This window comes from Epinephelus fuscoguttatus, linkage group LG12, assembly GCF_011397635.1.
Source record: "Epinephelus fuscoguttatus linkage group LG12, E.fuscoguttatus.final_Chr_v1".
Classification (NCBI taxonomy): Eukaryota; Metazoa; Chordata; class Actinopteri; order Perciformes; family Serranidae; genus Epinephelus; species Epinephelus fuscoguttatus.
In genome coordinates, this window is record NC_064763.1 from 1580842 (window position 1) to 1604939 (window position 24098).

At 41.4% G+C, this 24098-nt stretch overlaps 1 protein-coding gene across 9 annotated transcripts in view; it reads right to left on the minus strand.

Moving 5' to 3' along the window:
- Positions 1-24098, minus strand: part of usp25 (ubiquitin specific peptidase 25) — a 256799-nt gene that overhangs the window by 37185 nt on the left and 195516 nt on the right. For 8 of the 9 annotated variants that reach the window (XR_007450541.1, XM_049591477.1, XM_049591475.1 and 5 more), the window contains one exon: positions 2229-2421. Coding sequence is in view for 7 of the 9 variants with exons in the window: in XM_049591477.1 (XP_049447434.1) it covers positions 2229-2421 (193 nt within the window). In the remaining 2 variants the exon portion in view is untranslated. Of the gene's footprint in view, positions 1-2228; positions 2422-2877; positions 3010-24098 lie in introns of those variants that run through there. The other variant, XR_007450543.1, reaches the window with a different exon arrangement.

Sequence of the window (24098 nt, forward strand, 5' to 3'; positions counted from 1 at the left end):
GAAAGAGCTACCACTACTTTCAACCCTTGCTAAACGGTACCTGTGTATCCCAGGCACCAGTGTGCCAGCAGAGTGAGCTTTTAGTACTGCTGGCGACAAAGTGAATGCACAGAGAAGTGTTCTGTGGCCAGATCATGTGGTTCAGTTGATATTTTTGAAAAAAAAAATCTGTAGACTCATTGAAGAATAGTTGGTTACACTTGATCTTTTGTTAAATATTAGTGCACTGCTGTTTGTTTATTAAAATGAGAGCAGTAGCAGGTTCAAACACTGCTCATTTAACCTGAATAGAAGTTGGTTGCACTTTATAATTGTACTCTTTTTATGTTGAAAACAACAGCAAAATAGCAGGTAAACCTACTGTCAATTCAACCTGAAGAAATATTGGTTGCACTTTATTTTTAATATTAATATTGTTTGTATTATTTTTATGTTGAAAAACAACAGCAGAAGTACAGTAGCAGGTAAACCTACTGTCAATTCAACCTGAAGAAATGTTGGTTGCACTTTATTTTTGATCTCAATATTGTATTTTTATGTTAAACAACAGCAGAAGTAGCAGGTAAACCCACTGTTAATTCAACCTGAAAAAATGTTGGTTGCACTTTATTTTTGATATCAATATTGCATTTTTATGTTAAACAACAGCAAAAGTAGCAGGTAAACCTACTGTTAATTCAACCTGAAGAAATGTTGGTTGTATTTACTGTACTCTTTTTATATTGAAAATGATAGCAGAAAAGGTTAACCTGCTGTTAATTCAATTCAATAAAAGGTGAATGCATTTGCATTTAATTGATGTTTACTTGTTTGTTTATATCCATAATTAATTTATACCTGATTCCCTTACACGAAACAACAGGAACCTTGGAAACTTCACCTGCACTGTCCAGTATCTAGGTATTTATTTCATATTGGTTGAATTTTTGGCTAAAAACTTAATGAATCGATTTCAAGTCACTGAATCGTTCCGGATCGTATCGTTCTAAATGAACCAATATCGTCCTTGAATCGTATCGGCAACCACGAATCGTGATACGAATCGAAGTTAAAACGAATCGTTACACCCCTAATTTATTGTGCATACTGGTGGCCAGCACCAAGTCACCACATTTTACTTAGTCTTGTAGTAAGTATGGATATTAGACAATTTTTGGGAAAAAAACAAAAAGGCAGCAGGAGGAGAGAAAGTAGGAGAGTCATCATCACATGTCGGTCTACCAGGATGTACCGTGTTTTATCGGCAGAATAAACTTTTCATGGCTAAGCAACAAAGGTAGAGAAATTTTACAACTATTGTTCAGCAAAACGATTTCTATTGTTGTTATTCTTTGGCCTCTATCTCTCTGATGTTTTGGTGTAGCGTGCTTTAGCTATGTGTGGAAACGGCTCTGTCTCTGCTTTCATTTGAGGTGTCTTCTGTGTGTTTTGCATAACATGGCGTCGAGTTAGAGCCCGAAATATGCCCAGTGGGTTGGCACATCAGTGCTGTGTGGAGTTTGATTTGTTGTTATTTATTTAGTTGTTGTTTGAGTTGTGTCTGGGGCATGTAAAAAGGGTTTATACAGCCTTGTAGCCAGGGTTCTGCAGTTTAATTTGATGTGCAACATCACTATATTCTTCGTGATTAGTGCATCACTGTGTTTGCAAAGTCGTTCTCTAAGTCCCCCAACTGGGGGACTTTTGGGTTTAACTTTAACCAACAATTTGGGCAACCCAATAACAGAAGATGAGTGCTCATTCTTTGTCAAAATTATTTGTCAAAATATGTTAAAATCAGGTGTTTAACAGGGAATTATTCAAAATTTTCCCTAGTGACGCCCCTGCTGTTGCAGAGCGGCGCATTGCAAGTAATGACTTGTTTCACCTGGTCTCGTTTGAATCTTTGGTCTGAACTGAGCTTTACCAACATGTCCTGTAAGTTCTTCTGTTACACGTCTGCAACTATGACTTTTTCTGAAAAATCTACCTGCCAGGACGCTCAGAATTTTTTTGAAAACTTGTCTCCATGTGTTTTCTAGATAAAACACTTAAACATTTAGATTTTCAGATCTCCAAGAACAAGTGGAAATGCTGCACAGCCCCAGAGCCTTTCTAATGTGTGAACTGGGCAGTGACCTGATTATCTCTGGCAGAGGTATGGGGGATGCACTTGTAACCTTAGACTTAGGTTAATTGGTTAATTCTCTAATTGGCTGTGTGTGTGTCTTCTTTTTTCAGGGACTCACATTCCATCTCTTGGCCCAAGTAGGAGCACCAGCGGTTCCTCATGTCCTCCACTGCCAACAGGTCCCTCTCAGTGTCATGGTTCAGCAACAGAGGGATGCAGGGCACCACCAGCTCGTTCATGATGCCGAGACCCGTTGACACATCCGGTTCTTCTCCTGACTCAAACATGGCAGCTGCTTGCTCATTCAATTTCTATGGAGAGAGACACAGATCAATCTTTAATACATGAGATTATATGAGTTACTTAAACAACTTTGTCATACATCGATTCATTCATTCAACATTAATCCTCCCCAACAAAACTGAGAGAGATGCAACTCAAACACTCACCCAGTTCATATGAATGAATTTTGTAATTCCTATCATTATTCTTTGTCTTACTTTGATTTAGAGACGATGCTCCAAGATTTGGAAACATAGCTCCTCTTTACAGTTTGAGAACTTCTGCTGACTCAAGTATTACAGCTGGGGTAGGCAGTTTTATTTTGGTGTCATAAGGCAAAAATTCCATAATAATTTTTAAGCATATTGTAATTCAGTGGTAGCAGTGGTGAGGCCTAGCAGCTTTACTACAACCAAAATTAGCTACAGCCAACACAGGGAAAATACCCCAAGAGTCACCAAGAGCTGGGGTGGAAAATGACTCACAGGTGGATTACACGGTGACAGACATTGGAACGGACACGACTATGCATTGGATCTGTGACTCAGTGAAGGATAGGGGCACGGACCTATCCACCAGGGCTAGAATTAGCAGCACTCAGGGCAAGGCGAGCGCATCTGTAGAGGACAAAAGTAGCACAGTCGAGAACAAGATGCTTCAGATTTATCCTTACGGCTGTCAGAAAGTAACATCAATAAAAGGCCTCAGAACTCATCAGGGAAAGAAGAAGTGTGTGGCAAAGAATGGGCAGAGTAGCCACACTGATCAGTACTTCCTAAGAAGTCAGTTGAGTCAGTCGAATGAAGTTCAGTGACAGGTAGAAAACCACAGTTCACAGGATATCAGTAACACTGCCACTGAGGAGGAGGAGGAGGAGGAGAAGGAGGAGGGGTAGTAAGAGAGGATGCAGGTGACACTGAGGTTAGTATGCCAGTCAGAGAGAGAACCATGGAGCAAAAGGTTAGAGTTAGATGGCCTAGGGCAAATGACAGTAAAGAATGGGAGATCGTTAAAAGAGATTTGTCAGTAATCTTAAGCAGGCTTAGAGGAAATGCAATAGAAAAGTTAGAAAAGATGGGAGATATAATTTACTCATATGGTGCAGAGTGGTTTGGGGTGCATGAGAGAAAGAGGGGTGAGAGGGTACAGTCAGGTAAGTCTAGGCGGCAAAGAGAAATAGAGAAGTTAGTTAGGAAAGGAGACAGTTAAGAAAGCAGTGGAAAAAGGCTACAGAAGAAGAAAAGGAGGGAAGTAATGTGTTGCAAGAGAAATTGAGAAGCAGGCTAGCGGTTCTTAGAAGGGCAGAGCATCTCAGGAAAAAGAGGAGGAAGAAGGAACATGTAAGGACAGGTTTTTTCAGGGACCCTTCTAAGTTTGTTGAAGGACTGTTTAACCAGGAAAAGGGAGGGCAGCATAAAGCAGCAAGTCTACAGGTTGAAGAATATTTGGGAAATACATATTTAGATTTAGAGAAGAATAGGATAGTAGGTTTTCCACCGGATATCCCTCCATTAGGAATCTATCAGATCATTATTTAATAACTTTTGATTTCTTTTTACTTGATTACATGCCACTCAGCAACAGTTACTATACTAGATGTTTATCAGATAGTGCTGTCGCAAAATTTAAGGAAATGATTCCTTCGTCGTTAAATTTAATACCATGTCCTTCAGTAACAGAGGTTTTTCCTGTACCGACTTTAAACTCTCCCGAATTGATCATCTTGTCGATAGTGCTGTAGGCTCGCTGCGAACAACACTCAACTCTGTAGCTCCTCTTAAAAAGAAGTTAACAAATAAAGAAAGATCACTCCTTGGTATAACTCTCAAACCTGTAAGTTAAAACAAATATTGCAAAAATTTGAAAGGAATAGGCGATTAACCAAACTGGAAGAATCTCGTTTAGTCTGGGCAGACAGTCTCAAAACATATAAGAGGGGCCTCTGTAGTGTAAGATTTAATCTTTAATCAGGTAAAGGTGTTAAACTGCATAAGTTGATTAAGAGTGAAGAACATATAACCATGTGTTATGTTATAAGTTCCTATAAAACTGTTTGTTATGCATCTATTTGTGATAAAACAATGTTACACAAGTTTATGTATTCACAACACAAGGTTATGCATTCACATTGAAGAGCATACAAACACCACACCATGTACTGTTTAAATAACCATGTATTGTTTAATAATAACACACACACACACACACACACACACACTCTTTAATGTTTGTATTGCATGACACACATTCTAAGCTCACACTGTTTGAAAGCACAGGGGACTGTATAGAGAACGTCCCTAGGTTTCATATATTTTTAAAAAATAAAGTGAAACTATACTCGAATCTAATGGTGGGAGAATTTGGGGATTTTCAGGCCTAGGTCATGTTTGGGCAAGGGCCCAAGGGGCCTACTACCAATAGATTTGGACCAGATGGGAAAAGGCTAAGAAGAAAAGGATCTGCCACCAATAGGTTTGGGTTTAGGTGGGAAGGATTAAAGGAAAAGGGTGGAGATTCTCTCGAATCTTCACCAGCATAAAAGAGAGAACGCAGAGAGCGAAACTTCAGTCGTGCTACGGAGCCTGACTCAGTGAGTTGTATGTGTTATTACTTGTGAACACATTAAACTCGATTGCACCTGATTCTACTCGACTCCAGTGATTCTCTAAGTGTTTGCCAACTGAACCTAAGGTACTAAATCAACATCAGAGAATGATCTGCAGGAGAAGTAGGAGGCGAGGTCGGGTGCCATCCGGCCCACTTCCAGGCACTGATTTTCGCTTCTACATCTCTGCAATGCCAGAGCAAATTATTACTCAGCTTAGAAGAAAATAAGAATAACCCCTGGTTTCTTCTCAGCACTGTAGCCAGGCTGACTGAGAGTCACAGCTCTATTGAGTCTTGCATTCCTTTAGCCCTTAGCAGTAATGATTTTATGAGCTTTTTTAATAACAAAATTCTAACTATTAGAGGCAAAATTCATGATCTCCTGTCCTCGGATAGTACCTATCTGCCCTCAAACACAGCTGTAATATAAATTTAGTTTGCTTCTCCTTGAAGATTTCTCTTCAAGAACTGACTGCAGTGATTTCTTCATCTAAATCATCGACGTGTCTCTTAGACCCCATCCCAACTAGGCTACTTAAGGAAGTCTTACCTTTAGTTAACACTCACTTATTAGACATGATCAATATATCTCTATTAACAGGTTATGTACCACAGTCTTTTAAGGTAGCTGTAATTAAACCTCTCCTAAAAAAGCCCACCCTGGATCCAGAGGCGTTAGCCAACTATAGACCAATATCTAATCTTCCCTTTCTTTCAAAGATCCTTGAGAAAGTAGTCGCAGACCAGCTGTGTGATATTCTCCATGATAATAATTTATTTGAGGAATTGCAGTCAAAATTACAAATGATCTTCTCATTGCTTCAGACAAGGCACTCGTCTCTGTACTTGTTTTATTAGATCTTAGTGCGGCGTTTGACACAACTGACCATCAAATTCTGCTACAGAGACTAGAACACTTAATTGGCCTAAAAGGTTCTGCACTAAGCTGGTTTAAATCTTATTTATCTGATCGTTTTCAGTTTGTTCATGTTCATGATGAATCATCCTTGCGTACTAAAGTTTGTTTTGGAGTTCCGCAAGGTTCTGTGCTCGGACCAATCCCATTTACTCTATGCAGATGATACACAGTTGTATTTATCGATGAAACCACAAGAAAGTAATCAATTAACTAAACTTCATAATTGCCTTAAAGACATAAAAACCTGGATGAGCACCAATTTCCTTATATAAAATTCAGACAAAACTGAAGTTATTGTTCATGGCCCCAAACAACTCAGAGACTCTTTATCTGCTGACATAGTTTCTCTAGATGGCATTGCTCTGGCCTCTAGCACTACCGTAAGAAACCTCGGAGTAATGTTTGATCAAGATTTGTCTTTTAATTCTCATTTAAAACAAACCTCACTGACTGCATTTTTTCATCTGCGTAATATTGCGAAAATTAGGCCTATCCTGACCCAAAAAGATGCAGAAAAATTGGTCCACGCTTTTGTTACCTCTAGGCTGGATTACTGTAACTCCCTATGATCAGGTAGCTCTAGTAAGTCTTTAAAAACTCTCCAGCTAATTCAGAATGCAGCGGCATGTGTACTAACAGGAACTAAGAAACAAGATCACATTTCTCCTGTTATAGCTTCTCTGCACTGACTCCCTGTAAAATCCAGAATTGAATTTAAAATCCTACTGTTAACTTATAAAGCTCTAAATGGTCAGGCTCCATCATATCTTAGAGAGCTCATAGTGCCATATTATTCCACCAGAACTCTGCGCTCTGAGAATGCAGGGTTACTCGTGGTCCCTAAAGTCTCCAAAAGTAGATCAGGAGCCAGAGCCTTCTGCTATCAGGCTCCTCTCCTGTGGAATCATCTTCCTGTTGCGGTCCGGGAGGCAGACACCGTCTCCACATTTAAGACTAGACTTGATAAAGCTTATAGTTAGGGCTGGCTCAGGCTTGCCTTGTTCCAGGGCCTAGTTAGGCTGACTTAGGCCTAGTCTGCCGGGGGACCTCCTATAATACACCGGGCACCTTCTCTCCTTCACTCTCTCATGTCCTGTTACTGCATCTTGCTAACTCGGCCGTACTGCATGTCACTAACTCAGCTTCTTCTCGGGAGCCTTTGTGCTCCACTGTCTCGCAGGTTAACTCATATCACAGTGGTGCCTGGATAGTGTGACGTGTGTGGTTGTGCCGCTGCTGTGGTCCTGCCAGATGCCCTCCTGCTGCCGCTATCATTAGTCATACTTCTACTGTTATTATACACATATTATTGTCACATATGTATACGATCAGATATTAATATGTACTTTCAACATATTGTACCACAATAGCCTGTAATATTAAAGCCTGTAATATTAATTATATTATTACTTTCATTCATGTTGTTGTAAGCTACTGTCATTACCGTCTGTCCTGCATCTCTATCTGTCTCTGTCTCTCTTTCTCTGTCTCTATTTCTGTCTCATTGTGTCATACGCATTATCATGTTGATCTGTTCTGTATGACATCTATTGCACGTCTTTCCGTCCTGGAAGAGAGATCCCTCCTCAGTTGCTCTTCCTGAGGTTTCTACCATTTTTTTTCACCCCCCTTAAAGGTTTTTTTGGGGGGGGAGTTTTTCCTTATCCACTGCGAGGGTCCTAAGGACAGAGTGATGTCGTATGCTGTAAAGCTCTGTGAGGCAAATTGTGATTTGTGATATTGGGCTTTATAAATAAAATTGACTGATTGATTGATTGATTGATTGACAATGTGGAGTTGAATGATGAGGAACAGGTGGTGAAATGTAGAAAAGATGTGGCTGAAGGATTGGATAGAATAGATAAATTAGAACTTCCAGGAAAGTTGAAGTTGTGGTGTCTGCAATTTGGGCTATATCCTAGGTTAATGTGGCCATTCAGCTGCCAGTGTCTAGCTTAACAGAGGAATTTAAATGTATCAAGGTCAGGACAGAGCTCTTGTTATCTGGGAGTAAGGACATGGTAATTAGGAGTGTGGTTCCAAATCCAACCAAGGGTAGGAAGTGGAACCCAAGATTGGCAGTTCAGGAGGCAGACGCAGCTCTTAGGCATGCAGAGATTGTAGGTAATGTTCAGTTTGGCCGGGAGGCCTGGGGCTTGACTCAGGCAAACCGGTATGGAATAAAGCAGGTGTGGTTGTGGAACAGATAGGTAGACAAGAAGAGATATTAAGGGGTGCAAAGGTAGTGGCCCAGGCTAAGCAGGGACAGTGGTTGAATTGGGAAAGTGTAGAGAAGAGGAAGCTTAGTTGGAGGGACCTGTGGATTATGGAGGAGAATCATATGAGATTCCTGGTAGGGGCTACATATGATGTGTTACCAACCCCCCAGAATGTAAAAATGTGGGTAAATGGGGACCCATCATGCCCATTGTGTATAGGTACCACAACCTTAAAGCATATTTTGTCAGGCTGTAAAGTTAGCTTGTCATAAGGCCGATATACATGGCGACATAACCAGGTGTTGAAAAGTTTAGCTGCATGCATTTAAGGGAAACGAAGACAGGTACATTCAGAAGGTTTTAAGAATATGAGTTTAGCAATTCAGTTTGTCCGTGAGGGGGAGGAATACAGAAGGGATAAGTTAGTAAGGAGACAAGGGTGTGGCCGCCTAAAAGGTGCTTGTGATTGGGAAATGCAAGTAGTTTTAGGGGGAAAGCTTGTTGTTCCCCAGGAAATAGATGGACCAAGCACAGGCTTGACATAGTGTTGTGGTCAGTGAGTCAACGGATAGTTTATTTCATTGAGCTGACAGTTCCTTGGGAAAAAGCCTATGAAAGAAAAAAGCTTAGGTATGCAGACTAGGAGCAGAAGCTGAGCAGTGAGGGTGGAAAACTAGGATTTGTCCAGTGAAAGTGGGGTGTAGGGGATTCATAGCAAGATCAGCTGTCTCGCTCCTGGGGGAACTCGGAGTGCGGGGACAAAGTTTGAGGAAGACAGTGAAGGAAATGTCAGATGAAGCAGCCAGAGTTAGTGTGTGGATTTGGATGAGGAGGAATAATGTCAGTTGGGGGCCAGCAGGCACAGCACATAACTCCTTGCGATCAGGTGGAGAGATCCAACAATCAGTCCTCTCAGGAGAAAATCCAGGAAGAGGAAGGTTATTTAAGTGGAGTGGCCTATTTGAATCCCTTTTGTTTGAGACCATGCTGTAAGGTGAGTGTGTTTGCTGATCCTGTGAGTTTATCTTCTCTATCTCATTATATTGGAGTTATGCTATGTAACGTGTTAAATAGAGTATGGTGAATGTGCTAGGATAGGTAGTGTCAGCACTGTCACTACCTGTAGCTCGCATAAACGGAGCCTGTGTTTGTTGAAAGTGGCAGTGTTGTTTGGGCTGAGAAAGCCTGTGAGTTTATCTTCTCTATCTCCTTTAACTTTAGCTTATATTGGAGTTATGCTATGTAGTGAGTGAAATAGAGCATGGTGAAAATGCCAGGAACGGTAGTATTGGCAATGTCTCTACCTGGAGCTCGCATGTACGGAGCCTTGGTTTGTTGAAGGTGGCAGTGCTGTTTGGGCTGAGAAAGCCATGTGTAAGTAAGGTAAAGGAGGTTGTTGGGTTGGTGTGGGGAGCAGTGAGACCTGGCATTAGGGGAGTGTCTCTGGGACGCCAGAGATCACTGTCTGGCCTCCTGGAGGTGTCGTTGGACCAACTAGATGAAACACTGGTGAAACGAGGTTCCCACCTGATGACCCCAAAGACATGTTAAGTTATCACTGCTCACTGGTCTGTATAGTTAAGCCTTGCCATAATAGCTGATCATAGGGCTTAGGAGGTTATTCACTAGGGAGGCACCGAATATTCGGTAACCGAATATATTCGGCCGAATATTGCAAAAAAACACACATTCGATATTCGGTGGAATAAGTGAAAAGCAAGGCCCAATAATAGAGGCGTGCTTTGATAATGCAATCAAACAGTATGCGGTGATGGCAGTGTGGCGATATTTTATTCCGTCCGTCACTGCACTCGCATTAGCGACTAAAAATAGTTTTGTTTGAGCAAAATAAATCATTCAGCACGCTGTGCCAGTACAGAGTTCAACCAGCAGCAGAAACGAAAGGCGAATCCCGCTGGTTGTGGGTTGAACGGGGGTCACAGACACAGACAGGAATGTATTCCTGTCAAATACTGTGGCCATAGGCTTACCGGTGACGGAGAAGTCCGGCTCGAATAATGTCCTCTTCTTGGCGTCGTGACTGCCCAGAAGTACCTGAACAGCCGAGCCGTGGCAGCACATAGGTATGTGGCGTGTCAGAGGAGAATGAGCCCTTCACAGTTCTCTCTCTGTGGCAGGTAACGGTCCACAAACCTCACCGCGCTTTAGGGACTGTTCTTTACTTGTCAGGGGAGGAGGGCGGCTGGTTCATTTTTATTTTATTTATTTATTTTATTTTCATCCCTGCTATGTTAATCAGGATAGTAAACCTTGCCTCAAAAATCATAGGAATAAGACAGAAACATTTAAGTAGCGTGTACGAGGAAGTGCTTAGTAAAAAAGCTGTAAAAATAGCAAACGATCCCTCTCATCCACTCAATAGGGAGTTTGAATTTCTCTCCTCTGGTAGACGTTACAAAGTGCCAAGGGCTAATCGTAATATTTTTAAAAATTCCTTTATTCCTAACGCAATTGGGGCATTGAACGCCATGTCCTGTTGATGTGTTGTAATGTAACTGCCACTGCTGTCCTGCTTTTTGCCCTGAAGATGTCTGTGTGTAAGTGTTGCTGTTTGTTGCTGTTGTTGTTGTTGTTGTGTTGTCCTGCTTGTTGTTTGTTATGAGACCAAAGACAAATCTCCACATTGTGGACAATAAATGAATTAACTAACTAACTAACTAACTTATTGATGCTGTTTTTGAAGTATCAATAAGTCAGTAAGTAATTTATTCCATTGAAATATCATTGATGTATTATAGAGAAGTGATTTATCTTTTTATAAATGACATAAGGCACATCTGCCTAATTTTCGTTGTGGTATCATGGTACTACTCAGAACTATGATATTTTCACTGGTATCCTACCATGGGTCACAATTTTGGTACCGTGACAGCACTAGTCTGGAGGGGGTTCATCTGCAAAAACTAATGAAAAACGAAACAACGGTATTCAGTATTTCAGCACTTGGTATTCGGCCAAGCGTTTAATTTTATTCGGCTTTGGCCACAAATTTTCATTTCGGTGCATCCCTATTATTCACTGAGTGCTGATGCTTTCTTGAGAGCACAAACTTCTTTTGTTTATTTGAATGAAGTGGTCTGAGAGAACACTATACTTCTGCTCCTCCTCTTGGCTCTTTACAGGCTTAAGAGAATCTAACTCATGATGAAAGACTTTGGCCAATCCAAGCTCATTTCAGAAAGAGAGAGAGCATTCCTATTGGCTGTTCTACAGATGCACATCCCTTTGATGACGGTCTGTTTCAATGGTGGCAAATCCTGCAGAGAAAGTTATTTTTCCAGCACTGGAATCAACTGTCAACCTCTGCTCTCCTCTCAGTCAGCTATGCTAAAATTTGGTAAATTTAGGCTCTTAAGTTTATTTTTCAGGTCTTGGTGGTGCTTTTTGTGGTTGGCTTTGGTCACTGAGTCACTCTTCAGGATGAGAAAATCAACTCACTTCTAGCTAGCTGCTAACTAGACATGTTGACGTTTTCAAATGTAAACATAAAGGACAGATGATGATGATGAGTGCATGTAACATGAACTAATGATATTGTGTGTGTATTGGATAAATGGCGAAATGAAAGGATCGGTGGAAAGTAGAAAGACTGCCGAGTAGGCACAGATGGCTGGAGAAAATGGGAAGTACCTGAATTAAAACAGATGGTTTGATTAACAGATTAGCAAAGCTCAGCAAAAACATCGGTTCATGACCAGGGCCGCTGGGGGGTATGAACTAATGTGCTGAACTTTTAGAAAAGGACACCAAGTTTCGGTCACGTATCACTTGTTTATCATAGCAAAGGTGATCACACCATCTGTGACTGTCCTCGTGCTAGCCTCGTGCTTTCCGATGAACTAATGTAGGATATCCATTTAGGGGTAGTAAAGGAGGAGATTTGGTGAAGGATGTCCATGTAGGGATGGAGAAAAAGGAATAAAAACTCAAGGTTTTAGAGAAGTGCAGACTCCTGATCGATTGCTGGGGGGGCACTCACTCTGAACGAGGACGGGAGCTGAACAAAGTTTTTCCATTTGAAAACGATTTCAACTGAACAAAACAACTTTGCAGTTATAATGGACTGAAACGAAAACAAAAGGAGGAGATGGGACAAACGACCTTGAGCTCATCCTGTTCGCACTCAGTCCCCTGTGCGAATTGCTACTATAGATTTCTGAGATTTTACATTTTTACTTCCAGCCTTATTCTCCATAATCCAAGGGGGTCGTGAGTAAAAGAGCAATAGGGAAGGGAGAGGGAAAAATGTTTTGATTGTTTTTGAAACAACTCTCTATTGATTGCATTTATTGCATCTGATTGGTATTGCTGTTTTACTGCTGTAAGCTTCTGTATAATTAAAAATAAGTAACTCATCTGCTGTTAAAGTAGCAGTTTTCTGTACTTATTAAATTTGATTTAAGGGTTTCTTAAAAAATCCCCTAGCCTCTCCTCAGTAATGTAAAATTACAGCTTGTGTGCAGCTAAGTCAGGTCCATAGACAAAGGCTCTTGTCGGTTGGTCTAGACTCAAAAATTAACATTTACCTAGCAGCAAAAGTATACTTGCAGCTTTAATAACTTCCAGCAACTGCTACATTTTAGAAAGGAGCTGTCGTTAACTTAAGTGTTTTCTCTAGTATTCTTAATGTTCAAGCCACTAAGGATGCTAGTAAGAAGGCAGTGGGGAAGGCTTTAGGAACAAGACACTTAATAGCTGGATGAATCACCTTCGCACCAGTCTAAGTATTGATTAGAAACTTGCACTGTAGGTGAACAGGAAGGCTAATCTTGTCTACTTTAATGTGAAGGCTGGTATGGACTCTTGAACATGAGTATCGGGTAACACTATGGGCTCTAGTTTCACAGACCGGGCGATGCGGGGGCGCAGCACACCTGCGCTTCACCAACTGCGCTTCACCAACTGGGTGTGGCCAGTCGGATTTTGCAAGTTTGGCACACCGTGCACGCTGGCGCAGCTACTTGTCTGTCCCACCTCCGTTCCTCCTACCTGCGCAAGTCGGAAAGAGGTAGGAGAGAAGGCGTGGAGTGGGTTTTACACACATCACATCAATCAAATGAGTCCCTCTCCTCGCCCTTAAATTTGCCGTGCAAAGGTGTAATGAGAGTTTACTCAATTCGCCATGGCAGAAGAGAGCAGCAGTGTCACACACAAAACGGATGTTTTGGTCTGGGAGGTCCAAGCTTGCAGTGTCCGAATATACGGAACTGCAAGCAGACCTCCACGGGCTGACGATGCAAAGGTAGCCTGGGAGGAGGTCACCACAATCGTAAATCAATGTTGCGTTTCTCTCGTGCGCGTGTGCGCTCTCCCTTTCTCTCTCGCAGTCTCACTCTGTTTCTTTTCTTTTGCTTTTCTAAGATGACAAATGCTGAATATATACTCCCTATCTGATGCTGTGGCTGTTTGGGGTTGGCTGAGAGGATGCGAACTCATTAGTTTGCAGCTGTGTTAATCAAATCAGGTTGGGTTTCCATTACACGTGCCAAACGTGCCAAGCAATGCCAAGCCCCTTTGATCTGACATCAGATGTGACGGGACAGTCGATATAGAGATACATTTATGTGCTGATTGCAGATAGTTGCATTGAATAGTGTTTTTTTGGGGGTATTTATTGCATTGTCAATGTGCCTGATATTCTGGAAACCTGCCTGTGAGGGTTTGGTGACGTGTGCACACTGTCCGTCGGTCAGCCAAACTTCGGCTTACACCGGCTGCGCTCCGCCTGCGCTGACAGTAGACGTGGTTTCAGCTGGCGAGCTCTTAGCGCACATTCGGCGAAGCCTTTTGGCACGAAACTGTCACTGCGCCAAGCTGGATCTGTCGACACCTCCCCCTGCTGTGCCGCCACACCTCGGTCTGCCAAACTACCAAACTGAGCGTGCCTCGGGTTGCGCTGCTTGAAACTAATTCTGCGCGGGGTTCGCCACTGTGCGCTGCGCCGGGAAACTAGAGCCCTATGTAGTTGAGGCAACAGGTCTGCTCAGCTGCTCTGCAGCAGTAAACTGATATGATGCAGATTTACATGAGAATTCATGTAAAATGGAGGTTGAACCATGAACATAAATTGTAACATAAACTGAAAGCTTGTAAAGCATTTTAATAAATTAATCTTTCATAATGAAAATAGTTGGAGACTGAGAACAAACTGATGTATGAGTCCAATAAATTTTAATCAATCAACGACAAACATCATCATTGTATTGTGTTTCTGTGACTTCTGGTATGGACTGAGGGCTGCTGGAAACTGCCCGGCTGAATCCCAATGTCTGGAGTTTACCGCACTTACAGACTTGCAGACCTTGCGCTTCCTGGGAAGTCTGGTGCTTCGGGCCGTCTACAATTTAACCAGTTCACAAGGGGTCTAAAGTAGATTTTCTGCAGACTTCCAGAGAGTCTGCTTGGGGTGCAGACTTCAGCACATTTCACTGATTTAATAACCCACAATTCATTGCAGAGGGGAAGTGACATTGTGGTTTTTTCAATTGCTGAAAACAACCTATGGATATATGAAATAGTTATTGATAGTTAGGCCTATTAAAATGCTACTTGAATTGTGTTGGCCAGAAGTAATATTCAACCACATCATAATACAGAAATATGTATAGGCTTTTGCGGGAATGAATATGCATTTTAAAACTGCAGCCTAATAGGATGTGCAGTGAAATGGGCTAAAAAAAAAAAGGCAAAAAAACAACAAAAGAAGGTCTTCTAATGGAGGCAATACCCAATTTATTGAGTAATAGTCCTGTCCTTATTTACAAACATTTCCGTTTCTGTGTAGCCTATTATATGGAGGTGTATTAATACAATTTTGTTAAGTCACAAAAAAGGCTATACATGGGATTTATATCTTATTATCTGCAGGAACAGATTAGTAGGCAGTATTCATCAACTTATATGACATATATATGAATATGACAGCAGCGATAGTTGAACGTTTCCACGGCAATGAGTAAAACGGTCTTGAGGGCTGTCTACCAGCCAATTGCAGTCTCTGCCCTCGCAGACTTTCCGTGATGAAGGTAAATACATCACATTACGTACAATTGAAGTCTGTGAGGACTCAGTCTGCAGGTGGTCTGCAGAGGGTGGACATTTGGATTCAGCCTCTGACTTGACCACAGCTTGTTGTCACTGCCTCCTACAGCAGCCGCCTGCTCTCATCCACTTTCCAGGTGAGGCCCAGTTTATCTCAAACAAGCCTACTGATGAATGTAGATGACGTGATCCTTGCAGTTATCTCATCACTCACTCCTGGACTTTCCTCCTCTCACACACATTGGTCTACACTGGCGGACTCGCTCCCTCGTCTTACAACATGAAAAAAAAAAAAAAAAAAAAAAAACTGCAAATTTTTGGGTCTCACAAGAGCAAGTATTTTTAACAAATATTTGTGTGCGACAAAATGTGACCATTTGGTTGCAGTCTGGAGCCCTGAAAGAACTAAATCAAAGTGCACAAGGTAAGGGAGCTGATGGAATCACATTTCACTGAAGTTGTACCTTGTATATTTCCATGTGACAAATAAATGAATGACGTGAAATGATAACAAAAAACCCAGACTTATCAGAAAGAGAATTAAAAGAGAGTCTGACAACAAACCAAATAAAACATGTCAATATGGGTTAAGTGTTCAGAGATGGAGAGTAAATGATGCTAACTGTTTAGCCTTCTGCTAACCAGAGCCAAAGGCCAAAAGCTCAAGTTCACGTTTCTAGTAAATGTTAGCGAGAGCCCCAGATCACAGAGTGTCATGTGTTTCACTCCCTGCTGTTTAAGACCACCCCGCCAGGAGAAGAGCAAGCAGCAGCTCTGTAGTCAGCGACTGAAGCTCCGGAGGGACCAGACAGCCCCGACTCCCCCCCGGATCAGCAAACTTTCTCTTGCTGCCATTACACAGGTTAGACCCTGTGTTCCTGGCCACGAGCATGTTGTGACACCCCACACTGGACTGGATTTGAGCCGCCGACCACAATTTCAGAGCTGTTGCCTTGTGTCCTCCTGGTCAAGTAGTTCACAGCTCTCCATGCTTGCAGCAATACTTTCATTTGTGGTCTGATAAACAGGGGGAGAGCGGGGCAAGGAGCTGCTCAAAGAAGGAGCTGTGTGCAAGTCTACAATAAAATAAGATGACATGAATCAGTTAGTGTATGAAGCGTGTCTATGTCTGTGGTCATCTGGTGGGAGGGGCTCTGGACAGAGAGGGGAGTTACAGGAGGAGGTTGTATTTACAAACTCTAATGTTTTATTTTCCCAGATTTCTGCCTACCCCTGCTTTAAGCTAAAAGGCCCAGTTTTCTTATGGCTTTTAGACAGCAGAGTATCCCAGTCAAATAAATAACGATTACAAAGATCATGAAGACTTGACAATAACTTGTCAAAGAACACACTTTGTTGAATTTTTAAGTATTTGTGTTATCTTATGTATTTGTTTTTACTCCACACAATATTGTTGTGATTTCATTTTTACCATGTTTTTCATGATACTATTCTTGCTTTGTTCTTTCTAGTGATGCTTTCCTTTTGTTCTCATAAGAATTAGACAGAGAAAGCAAATACAGTAATCCCACAGACATCATCAATATCGCAGAATATCCTACTGAAGTGGGTCCTGAGGTTCTTGCATGCATGTGGGTACAAGCTTTTCTTCCTGTTCTTGGCTAAAACCACCCTGCTGTCACACACAAACTCCCTGACCTCCTCTCTGAGGAAACCACTCATTTTTTGCAAGCCATTTTGGACTCAGGGACAGCAAGGGTTGATTTGCAAGAGATCCAAGTTCAGTAACTGTGTCAATGTTAGCAGTGTTTTCAATTAAAACAAGAGCTGACGGTAAACAGCTGAGTGGCTGGAGTCTTGCCTGAGGTTCTTGCCTGAGATCTAAGATAAATCATCAGCCTGTGCAGAGCTGAGCTTTGAGGTTAGCCGAGGACATGCTTGTGTCTCATGATAATGTGTTTACACTCGCTGGCCCCCCTGCTTCCTATTCCCACTCCAATGATCACATTATGAGCACAATGCTGGTGTAAGGTTACTGAGTGCAGCAGTGAGAGGGCTGCTAAAGACCAGTACGAGGCTCATCAGACCAAAAGACCCTCAGCCCTCCTCAATAATACCAGAGCACAGCCTGGAGCTTAGTGGGTTTGAAATTAAAAGGGGCTCACATCACAATGCTTAAAGGATTTTCATGTGGCAGTATTCAATGAAAAACCCTCAGTAGAATATTTTGTGGGCTGCAAGCAAGCCTAAGCAATATCTCAGCAAAAGCAATTTGATTATAGTAGCACAGCTCAGTATTGAGGGGGAAATGTCTGCCCATGTTAGTTTTGCTGAGTCACTTTAGCAGAGGAGGTTTGAGACGGAGAAAAGAGGGAGAAGGAGCAGAGGGAGCAAAGGTTGTTTTTTTAATCAATGATGGAAAAGTCTGAGGACATCTGTCATTTTGAAACATCATAACAATGAGGGTGATCTCCCCTAACTTGCAGTTAATGGCATGTGCATATTAATTAGCTATTGTCTAGTCTTGTCTTTGATCTCATGTACATGATTTTTGGTCTAGCTTGCTTTAGCCATCTCAATGGTAGGCTGAATAACCGCGCGCACACACACGCACACACACACACACACACACACACACACACACACACACACACGTGCGCGCAGGTGAGCACACAGACAGTGTGCACACAAAAGCGCTGAAGAACTCGTTCCCTTTCTTGAGAACGAGTTCTTCCCCGCTCGCTGCCATGTTGTTTGTGTATCACGTGCGCGGGGGGGGGGGGGGGGGGGGGGGTGAGCCCACTCTGAATTACGGGAGCCCAGCGTGGAGCGGCGGTGGCGGACTTTAAATAGAAACTCGATTTTCATTAAAACAAATCGGCCTAAACGACAAATTCAAATTGATTGATAAAATCGATTTATCGCCCAGCCCTACTACATACCACTGCAAAATGTCATGGCAGCTGAGTGTCTGGAGTTCCTTTGCATGGTCGGTATCTCTGTCTTTCCTTTCTGTGCCCTTACTAACAGGGGTGTAGTGCTGCAGAGCAGAGAGCACCGCAAGATGCTCCACCGCTTTTTTTCTCAAAGTGAGGAAACAGAATATTGACAATTCACATAATAAGGTTGAAATTCATAAACCTTTTTTAAAGCGCTTGAAAGTGCAATCATCACTAAAGTCTATGTCACGCATGACTGTAGCTTCTGAACTGCTCTGACTACATGCATGCATGAGGTCTTGCCAGAAAGAAAACTCTCTTAAGTTTCTTGTGAAAGTGTCAGAAACACTAGGTGATACAGAGACAGAGTATGGGCCTTTGAAGTCAGTAAAAAAATTGAATATTTTGCCTGAAATTAAAAAAAAAAAATGTTGTGTGGCTTAATCTGAGCAGTAAATGACAGTATGGGGTTGTTGGCACACGATCAATGAAAACTCCAAAAGTCTCCAAAAGACAAGTTGGTCACTCGGCTTCAAAATAGTGCTGTCAGTGATCAAACAACACTCAGCCAGCTTCTAACATTGTAATGATTGAAATCAGGCATGATTGTGATAGCTGATGTTGTTTTTGACACAGAAACACCATGAAATATCACCTAATAAAGCCATATGAAACGTGAAAGTTATGATCCCACTTTCTAGATGGTGTATCTCAGCCAAAAATAGTGGTAGGAGTGAAACTCTTACCTATAGAACAGCTACATCCCTGCTAACAGCTCCACATAAGATTGCGAGTAATCCTGTAACTTTTCCCATCGAAAAACGGCATGACATGACTTGTCACCACTCACCGCGATTTTGGACTATGTGTGTTTAGGCTGTTCTGGTGCACCTGGGAGATACCATTTAATAGAGGAGGAGGGGAGCGAGGACGTCGGCGTCCTGGCAGAGTTAGAGAGGTTAAAAATTGCTGGTAGCTGCCAGTAGCCTTTGAGCAACACGGTGAATTACATTATTTTTTTCACTGTCTGTAGCTGCTAGTTATAGTAGTAAAGATAAAAAGGCAGCAAAACATCCTTTCATTTTTGAGTTAGAGCTGACTAATGTAGGAACGGTGAATACATAAACTTTAAAATGAACCTTAACTGTGCATGTGCGTGTGCTCCAGTACTTAACAAATAGCTTTACACCCATGCATAAGCTTGTTCTGTATATTAATGACTGAAACACTGAACATTAATGACTAAATATTAAATGCTATTAAATAGGTCTTTGTTAACCCCCTTTACACCTGGCATTAACACGTGTTTTTTATGATCGGATTGCAATCAGATTGCTCTTGACCACATGAAAGTACTGGTGTAAATACACTTGAAACGCACTGAGGACGGTTTGTTATCTGATCTGCCAAACCACTTCTGAAGGTGGTCAGGGACGCATTGTGACCACATCGAACACAAGTGTAAATGCAAATGCGCCTCCAATCATGCGACAACTCCGTGGGTGGAAATACGTAAGCGAGGTGCGCCAGCTGGACACAGAAAGAAGGAAGAAGAAGACAACAACAACAACAATAACCCTAACTGGGTAGTAGGGGTGTAACGGTACACAAAAATCACGGTTCGGTACGTACCTCGGTACACAAGTCACGGTTCGTTTTTTTCGGTACAGTAATGAAAAAAATAGACAACTATTAAATATCTTTTACTTATTGATAACCTTATTAAAACATACCACCACAGCAGTTAACTCTTTTTACACAATTTTTGAATGACACAAATATATATAAAATCCTGCTTTTTCACATTGTTTGAATGAAAATAGAAATATAAAAGTGAAAAATAAAATCCTGCTGTTTTTTAAACACATTTTTTGAATGAAAAATATAAATATAAATTTCTCCTTAAACAGTTTTACTCAATTAAAATAAAAAGGAGAGTGCAGCTGGTCAGCTTTAAAGCCTGCTCAGATTCAGTTTTACTAGGAACCTACTTAGCTTTCCCACTTTGTTAAAGTGCAGTAAACAAAACATACTTACATCTAAAGTGCAGCTTAAACAATTTTACTCAACTCCAATGGCGTTGGTTATTTCTTTGGCGCGATGGTCAGGGAAACGCTCTTTCTTTTTAAACGACGGCGATATTGTAGTTTGTACCAGATTGCTTTTTCTAGTCGTGCCAGTTAACATTCAAACTCGGGTGGTGTCGCTTTAGATGTGTTAGCACGTTAGACGCGTTTCCAAGTACATATCCGACTGCTATTCTGCAATGTCGGCACACTGCTTTTGTCTTGTCAACTTGCTTATTTCCATCTTCGTATTTTACCCTGAAACCAAAGTGTTCCCAAACGGAGGACTTAAGGTTTGCAGGTGGGTCTAAAGGTTCGTCAAGCTCACTTGCCATGTTGTCAAAATGCGAGAATGTGCTGCACAAAGTGAAAGCAGAGATTTACGGTCAGACTTGGTCCGTCACTCAATTATGTCCGTCGGGGAACTAGATATTTTAAATGGTTCGGCCCGCAAAAACGGAATTAAAATAAAAAAAAAATAATAATAATATCCTGCGCCCAATAGTTTGGTACAGGGTCGTGCCGAACAGAAAGTCGCGTACCGAATGGTTCGACACAAATACATGTACCGTTACGGCCCTACTGGGTAGTGACTGCCAAGAAAAAGAAAACACGGATGATAGCCAAGGATGGAGTCACAGTAAGACGAAGTGTCTGCTCTCCATTTGGTCCGACGAAAGTGTCCAGGTGAAACTGGGCACTTCGTACCACAACCACTCCATCTATGAAGATATGGCAAAAATAATGGCGGACAATGGCTACAACCGGTTCTGGCTCCAGTGTCAGTGAAAAATAAAACCCCACAAACTTGCATACAGAAGGGCAAAGGATACTAACAAAAGAAGTGGTAGGGGCAGGACAACCTGTCCCTTTTTCGAAGACAGCGATGCAGTGCTCGGCGATAGACCAGTGTATAGCCCTGGTCCAGGGGATGTTAGACTCCGAGGACATCATTACCATGGAGCCTATCAACAGTGAGGAGAACAGTTGGACTGGAGTAACACCAGATGACCAGCCTGGTATGTTTGACCCACCTACAGCTTACTAAAAATTACCAGTCACCTCAATAAAAATATTTAGTTTATTCATTAACTAGGTTAACGTAACTTTATGCTGTTTACTGTAACATTAACTGATAACTGGCTAGATAAGCAATCATGTACGTAGAAATACGTAATGTAACAATGCCCTGTGGTACCCTATTCACACAACCATGTGAATTTCAATGTTACACACAACTTTGCTCCCAAATATATAGGTTATTGACTGGTATATGTACATTAATGTCTGCCCAAAGTTACAGACTCTCATCAAGAAAGACTAATGTTGTTTCAGGTCAAATTGAGTGATGATGTCTGCCCTGTTTTGTGTGCAGATAATGGTGCCTGGACACCAACCTCAGAAGCAACCCCTAATGCATCAGATATGTTGATCATGATGTTGAGAAAATAGCACTACTCCAACCAGTCAGTGACAAGTATTGGAGATCTGTATGGAGACGTTTGTTTGTTTTTCTTCTTCACCTTTATACCCAAACACACACCTTTGCAGCTTGTTGTCTAGAGCAGTGGTTATCAAACTTTTTGTGACCAAGGCAAACCAAACACAAGCCAAAATCTCAAGGCACACCTGTATTCATATTTGAACTGTAACGACTAATCCTTTAGTTGTCAACTACATAATTAATTGCCGACTAATTTCATCAATCCTCTCAGGAGAAAATCCAGGAAGAGGAAGGTTATTTAAATATGGAAGTGGCCTATTTGAATCCCTTTTGTTTAAGACCATGCTGCAAGGTGAGTGTGTTTGCTGATTCTGTGAGTTTATCTTCTCGATCTCCTTTAACTTGAGCTGATACTGGAGTTTTGAACTTCAGCAAACAATTATCAACATTTGTCACCATTTTCTGATATTGTATGGACCAAACTACTAATTGATTTAATGGAGAAAATGATGACAGATTAATTAGTAATGAAAAAAAATGGTTACAGGAAAGGTAAAATAGCCTCTATAGCGAGTGATATCACTTTGTTAAGATTTATTTTTATCTACTAAACCAAAGAATCTTATTCAAAGGTCGATAATTATGTTGAGAAATTAGTGTGTATAAAATACTGACATAGTAAGTGAAAATGTATTCATAACTTTTTTATGGTTTAATGTTGCAGTAATAATCTTATGGTTGTCACAGAATTTCAAGGCACACCTGGACTGGCATGATGGTGCACCAGTGTACCTTGGCACACCATTTGGGAACCTCTGGTCTAGAGTATGTTTTGGTGGGACTTAAAAAAAATTTGTGTGTAGAAAGTGGTGACTGTGATGCTTCCACATAATCCACATTATGGGCCAGAGGAAACAGTGCGGTGGAAGTGGTAGAACCAATGCAACAGGTACTTCTTAATATTATTATTAAGTGTCTTAAAATACAATATGGCACAGTGCCATAATTAACTTTGTTTCAAAATTTGATTGACTTGTACTGTGAAGTGAGTCAGACTTAGAAAAATTATTGTGTTAAGTATCAGCCAACAATTCTTCTTTGACATGTTTCAGACCTGCCAACCTGTATGCATTTTGCGTACCAGGCACGCATTTTGACATCAAAGTACGCTGGTATGATTTGATGCTCTAAAACTATGCATATCTATCTCGCATTTCGCTGGTTTCAGTCTATTGGTCTATGCAAGCTGTCCTCCCATCTGCCCTCCCATCCACATGCTGGCTTCCATTCATTTCCATTCAGTCAGTGGCAGTACACTGCTGCCCTCAGCCTTAAGCTAGACAAACCCTCTTCGCCCACACCTGTGGGTAGTCCTCAGTGATGTCTTTATAGCCAATTCAAACAATGCTGAAAAGGTAAAATGACTTGAGAAATGCAAAAATTGAGAGCTTTGAGAGCTTCTGTCTATTAGAGTTAGCTTCTATCTCTTAGCAGTTAGCTACAGTCTCTTAGTAGTTAGCTTATGTCTGTTAGCAGTTAGCTCCTATTAGCTCCTCACCGTCAACTCAGACCAGAGTTACTGTCTCGTAAATGGTATCAAGCTGATAGCTGGAGCCTCTCCAATAAGCCACACAACATTACATTTCAAATTCATTTTTACTACATGTCAGTTATGCACATGTACAATGGCAGGACTGTGTACAAAATTAAGAGTCTAAGTCTACTGTAAAACAAGCAACAAGTAAACAACAAAAACTGTAACTTTTTTGTAACGACTGCTACACTGTTATCTAGCACTGTGGTCACACCATCTGCGCTTCGGAGAGGCACTGTCGCACTATCTACACTTGAAAATCGATTGCCCGTCTACATCGCTTCGTATGATGCAGCATCTACACGCTGACAGGGCTTCATGGTGCATTCAAATGCACCTCGTAAACTCAGAAATCTATACTCTAATGGTCCCGAAGGTTGTTTCAAACAGGAAAGTTGCTTTTTTGTTCTTATTTTCATTTCTTGAAATACATACATCTGTCATTACTAGGGATGCACCGAAATGAAAATTTGTGGCCGAAGCCGAAGAATATTAAACGCTTGGCCGAATACCGAGTACCGAATACCAAATAACGTTGTTTAGTTTTTCATTAGTTTTTGCAGATGAACCCCCTCCAGATTAGTGTTCTCATGGTACCAAAATTGGATCCCACTGTACGATACCAATAAAAATATCATGGTTCTGAATAGTATCACGATTCCACAGCAAAAATGAGGCAGATGTGCCTTTTGTCATTTATAAAAAGATAAATCACTTTTCTATAATACATCAATGATATTTCAAAGGAATAAATTTCTTACTGACTTATTCATACTTCAAAAACAGCATCAATGAGTAATGAACATAGGGGGGATCAAAATAAAATAAATAAATGAAATAAGAATCAACCCCTTCATAAGTAAAGAACAGTCACTAAAGTTCGGTGAAGTTTGTG